Here is a 21,643-nt window from a genome sequence, read left to right as displayed (position 1 = left end):
ATCACTACCATGTGTCTTCTTTTCATACAAGAAATACTGGATGGTTCAAACACAAATACACCAAAGAAGCTGCTACAAGATGACAAAGCAGGATGCCTTGTCCCCACCATGATGTGTCCAGGAGAGCAGAGGAAGCAGATGAAGAACTTGCTAACCACTCCTCACCTCAGAAAGGGTGCTTGCTCTGGGTGAACACTGGAATAGCACCAGCTATGAATTACAGGGCTGGGACACAGACAGAAGACTGAATCTGACAGTCAGTGAACAAATGCTGATAGTTTCCAAGTAAGTTAGGGCTTCCCTAACTGATACTTTGCTTCTCTGCATCTCAGTAGATTAGGCCATCATTCCCAGAAAAATGCCAAGGATTCTTATATACAGGGAACCAACTGGTCAGTTTCTTCCAAAAAACAGTGGAATCTAATAAAATGTAATATTACTTATATGTGCTTCTGAATCATCAAGTGTCGTCATGTAGCAGGGCATAATTGCCACATATTCCATAGACCAATTCTCAAAACCAATGCACAATTTGTTACTTTCTTTTAAATCCTACAGGACCTTGCTCTACAAGCAGCATTGCTGAGTAGAAGAGCAAGAGAAAATGTCTCCAGGTAACACCACCTTCAGCTGGTCATTAGCAGCATCTGAATATACTGTGTCAGCACATGCAACCACATGTGAGTTTAGTGGAGTGACACTACTGGTTGGAAACAGGAAGAATTTACTGTTATGACTGCAAATTAAACTGCACTTGCTGTCTACATGTTTCCTGAACTCATAAAGCAGTGTTATCTGTGGAATGCATGTTCTCTTACTCCTGTAGCCTTTTCGGTAATGTTTGACTTTGAAAAAGTCATACCACTACTGTTAATACCCTAAGGAGACAGCTGTGACCTGCAGGGAAGACTCAGACCTGTGAGTAAGTGCCAAAACCTGAGCTATAACCAAACACTACGTGCCAACTGAAATGTAGGAATGACATACTACATGTTGGTTCATAAAAGTTAATATAACATCTACGCAAATACTTAGCAAGTGATAACAAATAATTTAATTGCTATCTTTATACAATTAGATAAGAAAACTGATTCTGAAAAAACACCCTACAAAACTAAACTATAGCTTGTAAACCTATACATATATTTTGCTTGCACAGTGGGAAGAGCAACAGATTTTATGCTGTGATCCACAGAATTGTCCCATTCCACCATGGTAAGTACACAGCTTTAACTTCACAGCCTTGAATTCATACAGACCAAGAGAACTACAGGATTACAGGCTTCCTGGAAGTGTCAACTCCATGATTTATCATGCAACGCCATCAGTTCCTCATTTAATTCACTAATGTCACCTTTCTTTTAGGACCCTGAAGTGTAAATTAAACCCCAGGGCCAATACATTTTCCATGTTCTCCTCTAACCATGATTTTCCTTATTCCTGCTGCTGCAACCTAAAAGATGGTCAGGTGGTTAGCTTGCCACTTGGCTGCTCGAACCAATAAATTCACCGCACCTACTCACTATAGGGTAAGGGAAAACTAAGTCTCCTACTTTGTCTTTTAAACTCAAGCACATTACCATCACAAAGAAAATCCTGTTCCTTGCCATGATATCCCACAGAGCCAACAGTTTAAAGTGAGCCTGGTAGCCTTATGTGGAAAATATGAGAAACACAGTCTCACGATTTAACTGGAGCGCTTGCGTCTCTGAGAGAATTTATTCTTGCATGACCTATTCACACTAGGTGGCAGCATTAAGGATGTTGCTGTAGCTTGCCAGGTCCCCATCTTAAGAATATGCAAGACTGTTTTCTCTTCTTTTTCTTTTCAAAGTGAAATGAAGTGGGGCTGAAAAGCAGGAAGAACTGAAGCATGGAAAAGACACCACAGCAAGAAGAGAACAGTTCTGGTTCAGCAAATCCTTGTGACAGATTGTCAGAGACTGGCAGGGTATTTTGAAGAAGCATTACATGCTCGTCCTGTTTTTGTGCTCTTCCTCAGGCATCTGCTTTTGGTCACTGTCCCTCAGTTGGATGGTCTGGTCCAGTGTTCCTGTTCTTATATATGGAAATCATTTCTTACAAATGATAGTAAAAATACTGTGACCAACATCATGAATGGCTTTGGGAGTTAAAAATAGGAAGTCCCTTCCAGAACTGAAACCCGAAGAAAGCTGGTTCGACTCTGCTCTCGACAATTTTCTGTTTTCATAAACACCTGAGGTCTGGCAGCTCAGAGCTAGGTGTCTAAGGCATCAGCTTCATGTGGCTGAGCAGTGAAATCCTGTCAGCAGTGCAATGATTTCTGGAGAGAACTTCAATTGTCTAGAGCTAGAACTTTACTGAATTGTGTGAAAGCCAGAAACCTGAAACAGAGTGGAGGCTTTACAGAGCCCCTAACAGCTGCTTAGCCCAGCAAGCACCTCTGCAAATGTCTCTAATACCAAGAAACAATGGAAGGCGTTATGCTGAAGTGCACCAATGATTTCCTGGGCCTGCTGTTACCAGCAGGTCAGACCCATCCCACAAACCCTAACTTATCAGCCTTCCTCTCCAGCCCACAAAGAGAAAAAAAGAAAGAGGATGGTGAAGGATCAGAAGAAAGGATGCACAGATAGCCCTTGGCACGGGTGAGAAGAAAGGCATGATTTGGGATGGAGCACGGGGGATACAGAGCTCGCTGAGTTTTTAACAACATGCAAGACAGTATCTTGCATGAAGGATTGTGTATGGGTGGGAAACGAGATAGCAGGGTTATGAGCAAACCCTGACACTTGTAGGGATGGGAAAGCATCACACAGGGAGCTGATAAAAAAAAAAAAAAAAAGTATGGACATGAAGATCCACCGCTATGTCCTGTGGGTGACCTCCATATAGGAGGTCTCTATAGGAAATCCCAACCATTTCTCAAAAAAGATGTATGATTTAACTATGCTACATTATGTAAGAAAAAAAAAAAAAGCCCAACCAAAACCAAAAAACAAAAGGACTCCCCGGCCTCAAAATTTGTTACAGATAACGTTTATCTGTAAAGAGCAGAGGCAACTGGTGCATACAGAGAAAGCAAGCTAGGGAAACAATCGTGACAAAGGGATATTTCTGTGCTCCAAGGGAAAACATGCAAAATTTTTTGAGATTTTTTTAGTATTGTGATAACGGAAGAGGTTTGGTAAAGGCTCTGAGATGAAGACAGCTTTCAGTTGTCAGTCAAATGCTGCATTTGCAAGAAGTTCCGACAACAGGTTTCAAAATAACCACTTTGGGATTACCAGGGTGCTTTCAAGTTCCCTCCCCAGAAGGAGGCAGCAAACAGATGACTAGCGGAGCAAACACTAGTAATAGCGGCAAGCCACTGCCCCAAAGATCCTGAACACTGCACAGTCTGTATGCCACCAAGGTTACAGCCAGCTCTGTGAGTAACCCTAGCTTTTTTCAGTTGTGAGGTATTTGCTCCCAAAACCAAGCTGTTTTTTTCTTAGATACCTTTGAATTTTCTCCTTGCACAGTTCTTCAGAGGCTATTGCAGGAAAATTGAGGCAGAATTATAGAAGAGTATAGCAGAGGCAGTTTCTGGCTTGGGTTTACACCACTACCCACCAGGAGCCTCAGGCCTTCTCAGCAGAGCTGCTGCCTAGCCCCCAGTGCCCAGCCTGTACCTCTGCAGAGGCTGCTCCATCCCAGAGCCTCCCAGAGCCCGGATCCCTGCAGCCAGAGCGGTTTCTGCACACAGGGGGCTTCACAACTATACAATTAAACATTCTTCAGACTGACCCGCTCAGGAGTAACAGCTAGTCTCCCAGCCCTCTCCCTCAGACAAACTCACACAGCCCACCTCTGTATTTACCATTATTTCTAGGTTACAGTGATAATTCAGTCATGCTATAGTGGCTCTCCTGCAGGCAGACTGAGGCAGGCCACCCAGTCTTACAGAGCTACATGTATGCAGACACACACAGCAGCCCTCACCATTCCGATGCCAGAGAGGGCTTCTTTGAGCAGTCCATCAAAAAATATTTTATGGAAACACAGTTTATGAAGCAAAGGAGGAAACAGGTCAAATTACAGTTAGGCTAGCAAGCTGAAATAAAGTATCTCTGAATATCTTTCAATCCCAATTTTATGATAAAGGGTTGAATACTGCTGCTACTGCAGTCGTCTTCGGTAGAGTTTATTAGAAGTTACACAGAAGTGATCCCAGGGTTCCTTGTGTATGAGTAAGGGCAAATGGATGTCGGGAGGTACTGGTCTCCGTGGGAAGGCCATCCCTGCCTGTCAGTCTGAGAAAGGAGCATCTCTGATGACTGAGGAAGCAGCCCTTGCAATGAGATCACTGTGAATGAGGCTAACAGAGTAGATCAGATGAGCCCTCCATAAATGCATGATTAAGACATTTCAAAAGCAATTCTGGTTTTAAAGAATTTAAATGGGCCTTGATGGCAGAAAGGGCCAGTTGCTGGCCCTCTGCAACACAGTGGGAACTTTACCTTTTCTCAGGGCAGACATTCACACCGGTTTAGGGTACACATGCTACCACATAGCTTGGCCACCGCTTTATCATCCCTATATCCTATTTTGCATCTGAAAATAACCACTACAAGCAGGTGTCTCTTGCAACCTATTGTTCCCCTGTTTGACAGGAACAGTTTGTGAATATTTAACACCTTGCCACAAGTTTGTTTCTCCAAGACGGAGGAATTGCTACCACATGCAATGAAACACAAGGGAGAACTCAATTTTAAAGAGCCCCACAGGGCCTTGCATTTCTTGTGCAAGTAGTCTTCTTTCAGTAAATGATGCTGTAGGGTTAAGTCAAATTTGGTGCTGGAATTTTTAATACACCTTTACAGGTACCAAATTCAAGCACTCAGAGATACAACCATACCGCTCTACAGGACAGAGTCCCAGAAGAACTCCAGCTACTGTACCACAGGCTGCTGCGAAGATCTAATTGCACGGGCTAGTTTCTCTGAATACTGCCTCCCCCTCTTGCAGAATCTGTCCCTGAGTAAAACTACTACTTTTCTACACTAATCATAGCTTTTGCAAAATGAGTCTCCAATGGCTATCAAGAGCGGCAAGGCTTGCTAGGGAAGTGAGCACAGCTGATAAACACAGCTAGGAAACACATCTAGGGAGCCACCTGAAATGTCACGTACATTGCATGCAGTACATTGCTTTATGGGATGTGCAGGTACTGGGCTCCTCCTATGAAGGAATACCCCAGGAAAGGTTAAAGAAAAGCTAAGGCTCATGCCAAGTTGTGGTGATGGCCAGGCATGTAGTTTAGTTACAAGGAGTGCACAAAAGATGTCCCTAATTACAGCAGAAACAACAGCAGAGTATTGCTTTATTAAGCAGCATTGCCCTGGCACCTCCACTTCCCTGCACCCTCTCAGAGCCTCTTCACAACTGTTTCTTGTACACTTAGACTGTAATTCAACTCCTACTCATGTCTTTGCTGTAAGTGCAAACAGCCACCCCTGCAAAGAGTAGGCCCCCTCTGGCTCCCTTGTAAATGCACAGAGGCTCTCCCAGCTTCTTCCCTTGACTATGAAAGAAAATTTAGCAAAAATACTAACTTTAACTAGAGATGGGATTGCCTTAAAGGTACCAAACTCAGCTGGGGATGGTCACCAACACAATACCTTTGTAGCAATCCCTAGCTCACCTCAGATGGGCAAGAAATCTGATGGAAAACTGTCACTAGAATAATCTTGCCCCAGAGAAAAACAGAAAACCTAGAAGGAATTGGAAAATCCAGTACTGTCACAAAATATGCAGGAGTCGTTAAAAAAGGTAAGTGATAAATACAGATTAAGTTTCAATTCTACAAAGAATTCTTGAAACACCAATTTGATTCTGGACATTTCAGACAAATGGCCACATGTAGGTGAATTTGAACTGGATCTTGAGAGCACAGCTTGTGCATACCATTGTAATTGTATTAGTATCACTCAAGAATCAAAACAAAGGAGTAACAACAAATCTTTGGTCAACAACCACAAAAGCTGTGATGCAGCAGCACAGGCTTCAGCACTGATAAATAAAGCAAACTGCTGCTTTCACATTTCCTTTGAAAGATAAGATGACTGCATTCCCTCAAGATGTGACACCGTCTAGTAAGTGACTATCTTCTTGACTTTAGGTGACTAGACAGACAGTTTTTTAAAAAAATAATCACCAAACAAAAAAGAAGCTTTAACATTTAGAAATATCCAAACTTGAAAGATTTTGTTAGTATCATAGATATCCTCCACCCTGATATGCAAAATTTAAAAGAAAGGGTGAGGTTTTGTTCACACTGTTGAAGAGACTGATTTTGCATTCTAGTTTTGTTACTAATTCTTTTCTGATGTCTTGTTATTGCAGTAGCTCTTTGGTTTATACTTGCTAGTTTTTGAAAAAGGCTTTTAGACAAATGTTTTGGGTATTTGACCTCAGAAGGTATATGTTAATTCTCTCCTTTCCATTTATGCTCCAGCATCTGTTTTTCCAACTGATACATGCCTGAAAACTTCTCACTTCTTCCAACAAATATATCTATGAGATAATTTCATCTTTTCTAATTGCAATCTCAAAACCCTTTTGTAATGAAGTTGGTTTATTTCTAAAGCAAGGCACAATACATGATGTTGATGAGCATTACATACCATTTTTTTTTTATAGCCTGTATTTATTGTGATGGCAAATTATCTTGTTTATTATTACATGCTAAAATTACTTTTTTATAGAGATTTATTTTAAAAAGATTGATTTGTATTGGATTTTCTGTTTGGAACCCTGAGACAACAGAAACAAACAACTGGCAAGATCATTATTATTGCTTTTTACACCCTGCTTTTCAGGTGCAGCTATTAAAGCAGGACAGCTGATTAGCACAACAGAAATTAGACCATGGAGACCAAACAGGGAAAACTCCTGTCACCTGATACTACCAAGCTCCTGGGGTGCCCAGTTCCCAGAGCAGTGGAAATGATAAGCAGTCACCTTCTAGTCGCAAATATCCATCTGTACTGGGGCAAATCAGAACAGCATGTTCTGACTCTCCATTACTTGCTTGCATTTCCATTTAATCAATTTGAGAGTTAACTGTAATAGACCTCAGGGCAAATCCTGCATTAACACACCGGACACTGCATGGGTGTCTTCGGCTCACTTTTCTACCCATAATGTTGTTCCTATCCAATTTAAGCTTCTACTAAAGCTTTTTAGAACCTAGACTCAGTCCATAGAAACCCTAACACTTCTTTGCAAATAAACTCATCCTGCTCACTGTCCTCCTAACCAGGGAATCTTTTTCCTCCTTCCTCCCTCCCTCCCTAACAAAATGCTTTCCTGCTATCTCACTTCAAGTAGAAAGATTACTACTGTTCTTTCCTTTGAAGAAAGCTGGAGTAACTCCAGGAACAGTCTGACAAGGTGTAACAACCCTGAAGTTTGAGACAACATACAATATGGATTCTGACTTAGGTGTGTGAGTAACAAGCAGGACACTTTAAGGGCTTCTGGCTAGAAAAGTATCAGGTAACATAATAAGATGCATTATGAATAAATGAGAACCTTTTAAAAAGAAACTGCTGGACTTTCTTTCTCTTAAAATTAACCATCCACTGGGCCGGGGGTGGGGGTGGGGGGTGGGAGTAAAAAGGTTACCAGTCTGTATTTTAGTGGACTGGAGAGGCTGGTGCTGGTCTCCATAAGATAAGGTTCTCCCCCTGTTTTTAACTTTCATACCAGGTTATACACACTTACAGACTATTTTCAGTAGCAAAGATTGAAATTAATTGCCAGAGGTGGTCAGCTGATCCAGAAACTGTTCAGCCTTATAATACAGGATCAGCCTTCAAGAAAGCCTTCTTGAACAACTCTGAGCTGTAACTTCAGCTTGTCTGGAACACAACTGAGATCTAAAAGTTTTCAGCTTTAGCAGCTCTTTCTCAGTTCCTTATTGCTTTCCAGCATTAAAAAAAAAAAAAAAAAGGACTAGAAATCTCCATACCTGACTTTGCCTTAAAAATGAGTGTACAGTCCTACAAGGTTAACCTATTTCTATGCATGTAGGACTTCCTTAATTTTTCTTCTTTTTCTCCTTTCTTTCTTTTTTTTTTTTTTTCTCCTCAGAGGGGTTGGTAATCAGTCAAGGGACTTAAGACTTATTTCTCCTGCTGTCAAACCAAGAAAGAACTTAAATGGCTATATCCAGACATGAGAAAGAAGGAAAAGAAAGAAAACTTAGTAACTTTTAAGATCACAAGAACATAACATGAACATAAATTGCTAGACCACCAGTTGAAAGGTCATTTTCAAGGACCCCCATTAATTCTTCGCTATCTGTTTGATGGTGTCAGTCACCTCATCTCTTTCCTAAAACATGATCCATAAATTCCGACTTTAGGAGCTCAACTAACTGAGACATGTAAAACATGTGACATGTTAACTTAGAAAGATCTCTTCCGCAGCATTCTGTTCTCCACCAATATGCAGATTTGCTCATGTCAGCATGTGGGGGAGACAAGAATATCAGAAGACAATGCCTGCTATTTGTATATAAGAAAATTCTTTACAGCTGGAGTTCAACAGTTATCCTGGCTTGGCTTCCATATGAAATCTACTTTCACCAAAACCAAATTAGGGTATTAATGCCTGAATTTGAAAATTCCTGTGAAGAACATTAATGTAATAGGAAAAAACTTATTTAAAATTTTAAGTATTTCAGTCTGTCCAGAGAGTGAATGTTATGTCTTATTATAGCAAAAAACCTATTACAGATTAAAAGTGGGCATTAAAAAATCTTCCTTTAAAAGAGTCAGTAAAACTCTCCTGAAGGCTAATTTCCAGTAAGCTCGGGCAGCAGAAAGAACTGTACTATTTTCGTAAGGCTACTAATGTAATGTTACATTGTCAAACTGCATAACTGAGCACCTGATAATCACTTTGTTTCAGCTTAGAGGGATACGCCTTTCCTTCACAAGAGGCAAGAACCGTCAGCCAACTGCTGTTGCAAAGAGTATGTAAAAACAGTGTTTTAATTTTTGTTTCAGTATACTTTGCCTTGATGTTGTTGAACCTAACTTACTTTTGCTGGTTATCTTCATCCTGTGCTTGGCCTCCATCTGAATTAAAAGCGAACTATTTTATAAAGAGCCAGTAATTTTTCAAAGGAGCATGCAGTTTTATAGTACTTCTCTGGTGGCTAACACTGCACTGGCCCCATGGAAACTACTTTTTGAGTAACATTCAATCTGCTGTATGTTATAACTCACACAGGGCGAGGCTTTTCCCCCAGTCTGAATGATTCAGAGATGAATTCTGCTGTCTTATGCTGAGTAATATCTTGTATCAGGATTAGTCTCACAGAAACATGTTCTTCGTAGCTCAAGAGAGAGGACATTTAACTTTAGGCTAAATCTTTGAAAACCCCATTAACCTGTCTCATAAAAGATTTTATTTACAAGTTAAACAGCCTGCAAATCTGGTTGTTACTGTTACAGCTATTACTTCCTACGTGCTGGTGACAGCCCTAACAGAAAACGGACCCTTACCATGGGGGGCTGACAGTGCGATACTGCATCAGCTTTCGAGAGGGGTTGTGATGGAGGGGGACTGGCAGAGAAGTGGTCACTCCTTTCTCTGACAGTAATACAAATATTTGAAACAGATGAACTGAAATCAAATGGGGCAGAGGCATTAATGAAAACCCTCCATGCTTCCAGTAAGTCACCTAAGAAGGGGAAAGGAAGAAGTGCCACCACCTGATGATGTGACTAACATCTGAACAATGAGCTAAGACTGAACTGAACCAAAAGCTTTAAAGCGCTTGCTCTGACACTCAAACCCTACTTACTGAGAAAGGTCCAACCCAAGCCAAACAACTCTGACACTTAAAGCCTGACACCTGAGCCTAAAGGCTGAATTTGGCAAAATGAATTCTGTTTCTCTCATGGGTTTTCCCAGAAATCCTAGATCCAAATCCTAACCCACTGACGTATTTGAAAGCTTAATCCATATTCTGTTTTCAGAAGCCTCTTTGTAATTGTATTGTTTATGCTTTTGAGTCCCCATCACTATAAATCTGGTAATAGATGATGTGTATAAATCCACCAGCTGTTGTGTTTGGGTCCTGACTGTAAAGAAAATCCTCTCCAGCAAATAAGCATATTTGCTTTTGTCTGTCATGGATGCTTTATTACAACTCTTATCTGTTAGCACGTGGGATTTTGTCTGGATGCATTAGGACTTAATTTGCTGAGTAAAAAAATCTCAATGTGTCTCCTTACAGGCTGCCTTTAAAAAGCAGGCAACATGGCAACTACAGATGCTGTTAACTTTTATTATAACTTCTCCATCAATGATCCCAATGAAAATGGAAGTGAGAATCTTCACAGATTTACAAATGTCTTCCTGCCCTGTATGTATTCAGCTGTTTTCATCCTTGGGCTAGCAGGAAATACACTGGTCTTTGTCATACTAGTTTTCTACGAGAAACTGAAGGTGCTGACAGATATATTTTTGCTGAACTTGGCTATAGCTGACTGGGTCTTCCTTTGGACGCTGCCATTCTGGGCATATTCTGCTGTTCAGGAGTGGACTTTTGGCACTGTGGCATGTCGTGTTATACGGGGCTTGTATACTCTGAACTTGTACACTTCGATGTTAACTCTAACGTCTATCACCTTTGACCGGCTTATTGCTATTACTTTTGCCACAAAAGCACATGTGTGTCAAACCAAACGAATGACATGGGGCAAACTGATCTGTGTCTTGATCTGGGCGATCTCACTAGCATTTGCTGCACCACAGTTTATTTTTAGTGAGGTGTTTAGTATTGATAAGGCAATATGTCAGGAAGAATACCCAAACTATCGCACAGAACTAGTTCTTGAAGTGATCCAAGTGACCCTTGGCTATTTTATTCCCATGCTAGCCATGGTCATCTGCTACTCACTAATCATTAGAACCTTACTGCATGCCAGGAGTTTTCAAAAGAACAAATCTCTAAAAAAAATATTTTCTGTAGTTGCCATATTTATTCTTACTCAGTCACCCTATACTTTCTTGAGACTGTTAAAGATCATAGATTGGAGCTTTAACTTGAACAGCAACTTTGAATATGCAATCATCATAACAGAAGCTCTTGCTTATTTCCATGGCTGTCTTAACCCTGTTCTGTATTTCTTCATGGGGGTGAAATTCAGGAGGAACTTACGGAAAATTATTAAAAACTCAAGATGCATTAAATGGCAAGTTACAGCTAAACAGTGGCAAACCACAGAAGAGGAAGGCTCTAAAACTTTTACTGCCTCAAATAATGCAGATGCAACAAGCATGTACCCGCTATAGAACTGCCTAGAAAATCTGGCAACTTGTTTTTTTTTTGGTAAATACTGAGATAAGTAGCCTGCATGAAAGAGGAAATACAATCCCATTAGTAAAGATATTGTGATAAGCTTTAGGCTAACCTATCTTAATCATGATACTTCAGTGTTTCCTGCTTTTCCTGGACAGAGCTGATCCTAAGACTGCTAACTGTGCAGAAGATATTAAAAAGTATAAAAACAATGAGATAAAACTGTGCTCTTTGTAACATAAAGCTAACTTGGACTTCATGACACCAGAAGGTCTGGAGACATTCACCAAACCTCTGGCCTGATGGTTTTCCATGAAAGGTGTTTGTTAACAAAAATCTGAGAATGCCTGGATTAAAAACATGCACATTTCAATCTTCATGATGGGTTTCATGTGTGATTGGGGCTTTTTTGTGGGATTTTTTTGTATTTTTCCATTTGGGAGAAGGTCTCCACACGCACTCTGTTAGTGTTCATCTAAAATTTCTGTAATAAAGCGGCATTTTCATCGGCCTTCCATCTAATACCAGGTTCATGGTCTGAATCTCCCATACACATCTTTGTACCTTGCTTCTGATGACAGAGTTCATATTGCCAGATGACTGGACACCTGTAAACACAGGGATATCATACTGCATGTAGGCTCTAACACTGAGCAGTGTTTCCTTAGATGCATCTCTTGCCCTAATTTCCACATAATCCTTGCACCATGACATCTTTCCAGCCTGTTTTTCCTGGCATTCCCTTGGCACCCTGGTTCCCTTGCTGGGAAACTCTGGATTCATTAGTTGTTCTCCTTCCTTGTTCCTGCAGTCCCTCCTTTCCACCTCTGACCTTATCACTTCCCAGTAGGAGGCAAAAAGGTGCACGGGGGCAATGCAGATTGGTGCAGAAAGTATGCAAAAGCAGAGTAGCAGAACAGGGGTGAAGACTGGAATAGGGAAAAGAAAGATGGGAGGTTGGAAAGGAGCAGATGGAGGGCTTTATGTGGCTGTGGGCTGCCTATGATGAAGGCAGGGTTGGGTCTGTCCCAAAGGCTGAAAGCATTACAGCTTTGAAATATCAGTTCTAGCCTGTTTCAAACCATTCTTGCAATAACCACACTCACTTTGAATGTTCCTTTTCTCCCCATTAACACTCAGTCCTTCCTACCAGATCACTTCAAATCAGCAGTACCTGATCCTTACTGGCACCACTGTGTCCACGTCACAATTTTCCTTTTAGAAAACAGTTGCTTAGCCAATTCTTCCCTTACTACACAACCCCTCTTGTTTCTCCTATAGTTTCTCCTTAAAACGAGACTAGGAAGGAAAGTGCTGTGCTTTCACATCTATGTGGCAAGTGAAGCTGCTGTCCCATATGCAGCTGCAAGGTGGACTTTGCCAGCAGAGGGTGGCAAGAGGTGCTCCTGTCCCCACTCCTCTCCACGGCTGGTTTTGTGCTGGGCAGCAAAGGCTTGAAATTACATGCATTTCCCCCTTTTGGCTGCACTGGCACCCTGCCTGGCCACGTGTGCTGTAATTAGGTCAGGAAAGAATGTTATGTATCATTACAAAAAAAAAAAAAAAAAGAAGGGGCAAACCAAAGCAACCACAATGCAGACAGGCTGAGACATCCTTTCTACCAAAAGCAGTACCAAGGTGTGAATAAACCCTTTAGACTCTGTTTCGTACCAGGGTAGCGGTACTTATTTTTTTTTTAACACTTCTGCCATCTATGATTATGATCCTGCTGCTGCAACATTTACTGCAGCCATGTAATTCCTACAGTATGTTAAAATGGAAACAGGGCACTGGTTTACCTTGGGGACTTTGACCCAGTGCTACACAAATACCCTGACCTTCGTTTTAGAACACATCTGCAAATGTGAATGTTTTAGAAGTAAGAGTTCAAAAATACAACTCTTCAAAAGAAAACCCACAAGCCTTGAAGAAGCAGGATGCACCGCAGTTGCACAGCTTATCTGAGCTTCTCACATTAAGATATCGGGTTGCTCCAAACTCACATAACAGACCTGAAAGCATGAAGCAACTGCTGCCTAATTCAAGCTTTAGGAAAGGGCTGCTCCAAGGTCAGCCAGAGTTACAGCATTTATCTTACCTTGCCACATACCTGCACAGCTCATGACCAAGATGAGTTTTATTTGGTTCTCAACTGACCTGTACTGATAAAGGCGGTCTCTCAAAATCTGCTATTACGAAGTAATGCCATTGTAATAATTTCATGTCACTTCAAGGGAAGAACTACAGGGGCAGGGTTAAGTGAAGAAAACAAGCAAAAAGTAGAGTAACAGTACAGTAGACACCAAATGGGGGACAAATAGAAAAGAAAATGTCCTTTAAGATAATTCACTGCTTTGAGCACAAATTTGCATTTCCAGTCTAGCAAGGACTCACACCCAAAATAAAGTCAAGTCAGTGTAAAAATCGCAGCCAGACACAGCCAGCATAAGGCCATAAGAAACTATGTCAACAGAGCATGTCTATCACATATCTTCTTTCTACTTGGACCAGCCACCCTCCCTTCTCTTCCCTCTCTTAGATGCTCACCTCCCTCCCTTTTAGAGCTTCATCAATGAGTTCAAATTTCCGGCAAAAGACCAAATAACTTGGACTGTTTTCAGCAGAATCCCAATAAAGTCTGGCCTGAAAACTTACGTATTTGTATGCATTCCTCAGACATGCACGTAGCATGCAAAATCTTATATCCTTTGGATCTTCCCCAGGCACAGCATCAAAGCAAATTCCACCCTATATATTCAATTCAATGCAAAGAGAACATTATTGGGATGCCAGTGGATTATTATTTACATGTCAGGACTACCTCAAGTCTCCATATAGGAATCAGGACACATTTAGCTGGACACAAAAAAAAAAAAGATCAAAGGTCTATATGAAGTCAAGGCAGTCCGCCAGTCCAGTACAGCCAAGAAATCTGCAGCAGTGAGACCAGTAGCTCATAAAGTCCCTGAACTGCAGATCCTTGGAGTTTGGGAGAAAACACACTAGGAAATCATCAGTACGTCTACTATGGGCTACTGTCAAAGACGGGACAGAGGGTTAGCGGAACGTTTGCTCACACTCAGTATAGCAGCTCTGGCATGTTTACCCTCAAACACCATGGTATCAAAAGCTGCATTATCTGCTTGTGTGTTACGCTACACTCAGGCTTCACGTACACATATACTCCTCACTACAGAAACAAGTGAGAAACTTCTGTGCTGTCCTAATCAACGCTGCATTCTGCTTTTTTTCCTTCAACATGTGTCACAAGTGCCACACCATCTTCTGACTCACGTATCAGTTTCTAGATCTCTACCATAACACAAAACTACACACTCAACATGAGATGCTCAAGACAACCAGTGTAAGAAAGCCATTCTCCTCTCCAGTGTTCAGGCTAGCGAGACCTTTCAAACATAACAAGTGTCATGGGGAAGGGCAGGTGTGGACTGCATTCTCTGCAAAGTATGTCTCAAGCTTGAAGTATTACCACAGTAGGAATCTCCCCCCTGCACATAAAACTGATGAACCAAGAGCAACAGGGAATAAAACGCTACTTACTTTCCTGCCTATAATCTGTGAACAAGGGGAGATGGACAGCCTTTAAGAGTTTACACAGTGCAAGTAGGATGTCGTATGGGTGCCCTTCAAGAATAGTATTCCATTGTTAGTGGCAATCCCTCCTTCCAGCTTGAATACTTTGTGGGACAAGATGTATCTAGCCCAATCCCAAGGTGAAAAAAATGGTGACACACACTTAATTCTTTTCTCCTGGTTGTATTCTCCAGAGCTAACTCACCTGTGATATCCCCTCTGCAGACAGCATAAATTCAAAGGAGTAAATTACACTTTTTTCTTCTCAAAACAAATGAACAAACAGAAATTCCCCACCGCAAATGGTCCCTTTGCCAAACAAAGGCAATACTAACTTCACAAGAGCATTGTGAAGTTCAGTTCATTCATGTCTGCCCAACACACTATAGACATGAATATACTATCAGTGTCAACAGCATACAAAACAGGCAGAATACATAGAACTTATTTACCAAGAAACCGAAATGTATTTGAAAAGGTTTTTTTGCAAATAAACAAGTCTGTACAGTCTGCCTTGTACCCACATTGCAAGTCACTGTGGTTTATGCCGGAAACTGGTCTGATGGGGGCATGAGCGTCTAGGTCTGCTTTTACAGCAGCAGGCTGGTTACTCTGTGGCTATTTTCAGTTTAGCACTTAGGTTTGTCGCACTTATTTTTCTGCTCAGAAGCAAAACAAGTTCAGAATTTACGTGAACTTGCTCTTTTTTTCTTCTTCTCAAATATGTAAAAGTTTTTCAAAGGTAATATATTTTACAGAACAGAATTTTCATAAAGTATTTGAAAACATTTGAACAACAGTAAAACAATATTTTGTATAAACATGGATATACATTAAATTATAGAACTAAAACATAGTTTGCAAACCAACTACTCATTCAGATGGCCTTAGGTCCTCTTCATTGCTAATTTACGTAGAAATAGCTGTAAAAAAGTGACTGAAAGTTGCATTCAATCTCCTTTTCTTAAGAAAAAAATGAACAAACTTGTGCCAGATTTAGCTAAGCAATTCCTGTTCTTTCTTTTCTGTAAATTTTTACCTTTAAAGTTGTAAGGAATGCTACAGAAAGAGACCAGTTATTTCACGCTCCATTCAATGAAGCCTGACATAAGACCAGCACATCTTTCCTTATTTTTTCCCCACCTCCTTGTTCTCTTCATATTAAGCAATGGTGAGCCTGAAAAAGAGTATTGCTTAGCTCCTATTATAAGTTAAGTGTGAATGACCAGCTATCCAGCATGGACGGCAAGCTGATTTTTAATGGTGACAGTGGGACCAATGGCAACACAGAATTGCGACTACTCCTCTGTGCTGTGGTAAAGCAGGAGGAAGGAGAGGATGGAGCTGTTTGGATTTGCTAGATTTGATGCTGACTGTGCAAATAGGCCAAAACTATTTTGTGCTGGTTTACTGAACATGTGGCTGGGAACAGAAGTGTCTTCTCTTTATGCAGATGTTGGCTATCCCCACTGAATGGAAAAAAAACCTCCAAACCAACACTTCAAACAATATCCAAGAGTCCCCTGCCCATGTAGCAGTGTTTACTCACAGATCTGTCATGCTTTGATCCAAAGACTCTCCCTCCATCTGACTTTCATTGTGGAGAGAGTCTGATTCCTGTACTCGGCACAGCTCCTCATCAGTGATTATATCAAATGCTGCATCATCTGGTGGTTTAGAGGCTTCACTGGCAACTGTGCCATAAAAGGACACAAAAAGAAACATAAACAATATTAGTTGGCTGTCTGGAAAACAGACAAGTAAAACCCTTAAGGGGGAAGACTGGGCCATTCCTCTGCCTTAACAGAAGCATTAGGTAACTACTAAAACCAACTGAAAACCTCAGGCTGACTGATAGTCATTTAATACACATGCAAATTTCTGTCAATACCAATCAAATGAAAAGATGGAAGTAGTCCCACCCTGAAAACACTCTATGAACATACAGGTCCTTGGAGCAGGAAGTGACTATGTGGCTTCTTAGAAGATAAGAACCCTACTTTCTTCTCCACAGCATACAAACAATACACTAACCAAAAGCTCTCTCAGATGGTGACACAGGCGATTCCAATGAAGCCGGTGATCCTTCCTGGTTGGCACTGGATCCAGAGTCATCTGTGCTGTCCACAATGACTCTAGGCTTATTAAAGCAAGCTCTGCAGCAACGCTCCTTTTTTCCACCAGGTTTTGTCACCATGTAGTTGTTGCAGCAGTAGTAGCAGAAAATGCGACCACACATCCTAGAAATGATTCAAAACCAAAGGTGTTAGAATAATACCACGTACAGGTGGAACATATCTACGTGACAGTTTGGGGCTGTGTCACAATGGTCATCTTGTCTGCAAAAGCCCAAATACTACATCTGCAGCAAAACTCGTAATACAGACTGTGCTGCTTTCTGAAGTGAAGAAAGTTTTCTTGACAAGCACAGGACAGAAATTCACATTCACACTTTGCTGCCTTAATAAATAGGGAAAACAGAAAACCCCATAAAAATACTAAAAAATTTTAAATATACTTTTAAATATAAAGACATAAACAATTAAATACCCACAAATGTGCAATACAAATAATACATGTATAAAGTACACAGGAAGGAAATGTACTTAATAATATTACATAGGCCAAATCTCATACTCAGAGCAAAACTCTATTTGATTGGAAGGACTGTAAGAACACATCCATACATCTCAACCTAGTAATCAACCCCTCCCCTTCAGACAGGGAAGAAAAAACAGTATTGGCACATGCAAGTGCATTCATGCTTCCTGTCATCTCTGTTCTGCAGTCTCTCAGTATTAAGCCTGTCAACTATTTTTTAATATACATGTTAAGATTTTCATGAAGAAAAGCACCCAGCAGGGATGACTGTTATTTTTGAAGTCTTAGTGTTTGGGTTCTTTTTCATAATAATTTAATCATTAGTAGGTGAAAACATGAACACGTTTCACAGATTTTAGTACAAATAAGTAATTTGGAAGCTGGTACTGGAAATGGCTCCACTGTTCATTAATACCCACTGAATGTTCCCTACATTCATATGCAGTTAAAACAGTCCCAAGACTACACACCTTGCATGATGAGTCAGGTCACGAACAGTAAAGAGCCAAAAAAAACATACCACCAAGACCCTGAAATGTATCTACTTAAGTACGTTTGAATAAATCTAGATCACGTAACTAATAAATTCAGGCAGGCTAACTGTATAGGAAATAACTTAATATTAACTGTTTTAAAAAAGATTACTCTGCAATTGGTTATTATCTCTGAACATACCTACTGTAAGTAACCAGATTTATAAAGGCAAAGCACATTGGATTTATTATGGAACACTTCTACCACTAGCAAAACCACCTTAGTGAATATTGTTCACAGCATGCACAGAGCAGTGCATAATAAATATATTAAAAACACAGTCCTTCAGAGAAACACACTATGTAGGGTGTGATTATCTTTGTTTCCAGAAATGAGAAACTGACAGACTCCCCAAGTCAGAGCTGCATCCGGATCTTTGCTGTAATACATGTCAAGGGACCTTTCTATTAATGTCTCCTACGCCCTTGTGACATCATGTATTCTTTCAGACTCTACAATGTCCTCTATCAATGGTTTTGACCGAAGAACTGTGCTCATTAAGAAGTAATCCATGTAAATGATCATCCTGAATTTTGCTTTTGAACAGTGTAACAGAGTTCAATGAACTGACCTGCAGTGGTGTCGGCGCACCATCCATGAGAACTCTCTCTGGCAGTCCAGACAATGATTAACTTCTGTGTCCCCCTGCCACCTTTGCTCTGCACTAAGCTTCTGCTGGAACTCCAGAGCATCTGATTTTTGCCACAAAGCATCCTTATCTCTGCACAGACATAGTTAAAAAAGAAAAAAAACAACACAGAAATTATCAGTCCTGGTTTACTGGTAACCAACCTCAATTAGAATGTTGATGAAAGCTTCCTGGTAAAAATTGCTTTGCTGTTACTTCTGAGGAGCTTTCAGAAATAAAGACAGATCAAGAAACCTACTGAAGCTCTGGCGAAGGGGAAGGGGAGAGGGGAGAGAAATACATGCCAGGCAGAAAGCTACATATTTTTGCAAAACAGACAGCAAATTAAGGAGGAGATACTATTGGGTTTTAGATTTTTAACTGCATTATGAAAATGGAAAATTTCAACTGCTGATGAACTTGACCATTATCTTCAAGTCAGGAATACAAGACTGAACCACCTAGGCAGTATCCCTTAACATCCTAAGCTAGGATTTTAATTTCCACTTGCTGTTTATTTTGAGGCCAACCTGATAAGTTCTATCAAACGTTCTTCAAGGAACTGTTTTGTTCTCGTCAGGTCATCCAGTTCAGCAAATAACTTCTGATCACTGCTATTTTTGTCTGCTGCCACCTTGCTGAGCTTCTCACTGTAATCCAGGACCTTCTCTTTTGCTTCATCAGCTTCTTTTTGGATCCTGGTCAAATACAAAGGCAATTAAGAATGTTTTTTAGTTCATGTGAATTCAAGTCTTCCCTATGGAAGAAAGGGGTCTGTCACCCTGATAAACAGGTAGTTTCAGTCAAATTGTTCTCAAAAATACACATTTTTTTATAGCTAGCCAGAATCTCTCCAGTTTTCTGCATCACAAAGTGCACACAGATCCATTATCTAGTGAACACAGTCAGCAATCAGCAATTTCTTGGATGCCCTGTTTATAGCAAAGCTTATGGCAGCTACCACACTGGGAATAAAATTAGTGTCCTTGGAAGCTAAGATCAGCAGCAGCTGCAAAGTGAGCTAAAAAGGGAAAGTCCTATAGCTGCAGGTTGCTCAGCATTTTCAGGCTGCATACAAAAGAGCCATTTAATACCTACTCCTCCATAGCCTTCATGTTCACAAAAGGGAAGCAAACCAGTTTCTCACAACATTCTTCTAACACAGATGCAATTTAAAAGCTAAAGCTTGAGACAACTCAGTTCACTGCACAGTCAATGTAAAGAAATGTCACCAGGAAGCTTCCAAGAATATGAGTCTTGGCTTGACAATATGGCAATTTCAGTACTGTGAGACCTAGCAATGGATGAAAAATGCTACCGCAACACAACATGGAGGGCTGACCTGGTCTGAACTCACTCAGCCAATTCAGCTGAATTCAAATATTTTGATGACTGATTTCATACTGACAACCTTCAGCACATAGGTAAGAGTCATCAGACTTCCCACAAAGACAGATGATATCAGCACAAAAATGTGAAAATACAAAGGCTTTGGTTAAACCATCAGACCCTGTGTGAGCCCATGCCTCATGAAGATCTATTTTGGACTGCCAGATAATCCACACCACACAGGCCTACCCACATCACAGACCTTTGAAACACAGCCCACATTAGATACTTAAAACTAAGAAACCTGACAAAGACATGCAGGATGTGGTCCCATTCAAATAATTCTTACTGATTCCCTGAAACTTCACGAAGAGGAGAAAAAACCCAAACTGGCGAAAAGCACAAATTTTCCATTCCTTATAAAGAGAGCCAATATTGGTTTTTAAATTTTGTGACTAACCTATAAGGTAAAAGGGGGTTATAAATTGTCTTTCAGCTTCATAAAGGACAACATACAATGAATTTTGACCATCAGCTAAATTAACAATACAATAAAACCTAAACCTTGCATTCATGTGTGCTGTGTAGTTTACATATTTCTCATCTGAAGTGTCAATCTAATATTCCTGTCAGTGCCCATGAACTATTTGCCCTATATAAACCCCGTGGCATATGCTACTTCATAAACCACAGCAATTTTCAATATGCTTTGGTTACTGGCCCCTTGCTTGGCTTACAATTAATGGCTTGTGTAAAGAACCCAAACTCCCACCTTTCCAAGAGCTCTCTCAGAGATGTCACCTCCTCTTCCTTCTGCAGCCGAGCAGATTCTGATTCAGACAGCTGTTCTCTTGCTTCATCCAGCTTTCTAGATAAACTCGTGTTCGCAGCCTAGTGAAATAAATACCGTATTTCTTTACACATAAAAAACAACACTTCACCAAGCATAGGATGATTACCAAGACACCTAAACAATGCTTTAAAAGAATCAGTTAAAGCCAAACCACCAATTAAGATATTATTGTATAAGTGGACGCTAATCAGTTGTGTACTAGTGATTGATTACTTCTGTCACACTGAATAAGGGATAGACTCTACAGGAAGACAGTATTAAGCTGGTAATTCTTATTAGCCCATGTCAGTTGAGTTTGCTTCCTTATCAAGGAAAATCTCTCAAAGATAATGGCAAAAGAATATGCCCTAAAATGTTTTTCTCCACTTACAAGTTTCAAAAGAAAAAAAAAATGGAAATGAGGAAAATCTTCTTTATTAAATCTATATGGAACACAAAGGACAATGGAAACAAAAACTTCTTTCACAGCTAGCCTCTCCAGAGAATGCCAAACTTGGAGCCCTCAGGGAACTAACTAACTGCATCTAAACGTGTACATATTTCTGCTAGCGGGCAGGGCCAGGTTCAATAACCTTAACTTTCTTCGTTCTGGATTCCTTACACCTCAGTACAACCCTTCTAACTCAACTGTTTGACAAATGCATTGCAAAAATCTGACTTTTTTCTGGCTGGGTTATTTCTCAGGCAGATTAATTCTCTGATTCAGTGCCCCTTGCAGCCTGCAGACAGCTGGATCCACACGTGTGGCTGTGTGCAG

The 21,643-nt window shown here is 40.6% G+C and overlaps 2 protein-coding genes across 8 annotated transcripts in view; one reads left to right on the top strand and one right to left on the bottom strand.

Annotated features, from left to right (window-relative positions):
* FYCO1 (FYVE and coiled-coil domain autophagy adaptor 1) overlaps positions 1 to 21,643 on the bottom strand; it is a 51,439-nt gene that overhangs the window by 8,431 nt on the left and 21,365 nt on the right. For all 5 annotated transcript variants that reach the window (XM_056336939.1, XM_056336943.1, XM_056336944.1 and 2 more), the window contains exons 10-14: positions 20,806 to 20,924; positions 19,235 to 19,402; positions 18,648 to 18,797; positions 16,976 to 17,181; positions 16,491 to 16,635 (exon numbers count right to left, since the gene is read on the bottom strand). In XM_056336939.1, coding sequence (XP_056192914.1) covers positions 16,491 to 16,635; positions 16,976 to 17,181; positions 18,648 to 18,797; positions 19,235 to 19,402; positions 20,806 to 20,924 — 788 coding nt within the window. The remainder of the gene's footprint in view (positions 1 to 16,490; positions 16,636 to 16,975; positions 17,182 to 18,647; positions 18,798 to 19,234; positions 19,403 to 20,805; positions 20,925 to 21,643) is intronic.
* Positions 5,983 to 11,726, top strand: CXCR6 (C-X-C motif chemokine receptor 6). Of its 3 annotated transcripts, none has more exons than XM_056336954.1 (4): positions 6,074 to 6,119; positions 7,386 to 7,470; positions 8,944 to 9,007; positions 10,280 to 11,726. In XM_056336954.1, the coding sequence occupies exon 4, from the start codon at positions 10,303 to 10,305 to the stop codon at positions 11,338 to 11,340; it is 1,038 nt and encodes a 345-aa protein (XP_056192929.1). In that variant the 5' UTR covers positions 6,074 to 6,119; positions 7,386 to 7,470; positions 8,944 to 9,007; positions 10,280 to 10,302; the 3' UTR covers positions 11,341 to 11,726. The 3 variants fall into 3 exon arrangements, with proteins under 3 accessions (XP_056192928.1, XP_056192929.1, XP_056192930.1); XM_056336955.1 differs by having other exon boundaries at positions 7,386 to 7,524; XM_056336953.1 differs by lacking the exon at positions 7,386 to 7,470 and having other exon boundaries at positions 5,983 to 6,119.

This window comes from Falco biarmicus, chromosome 4 (genome assembly GCF_023638135.1).
Source record: "Falco biarmicus isolate bFalBia1 chromosome 4, bFalBia1.pri, whole genome shotgun sequence".
NCBI lineage: Eukaryota > Metazoa > Chordata > Aves > Falconiformes > Falconidae > Falco > Falco biarmicus.
This window is presented reverse-complemented; position numbering and strand designations above follow the sequence as displayed.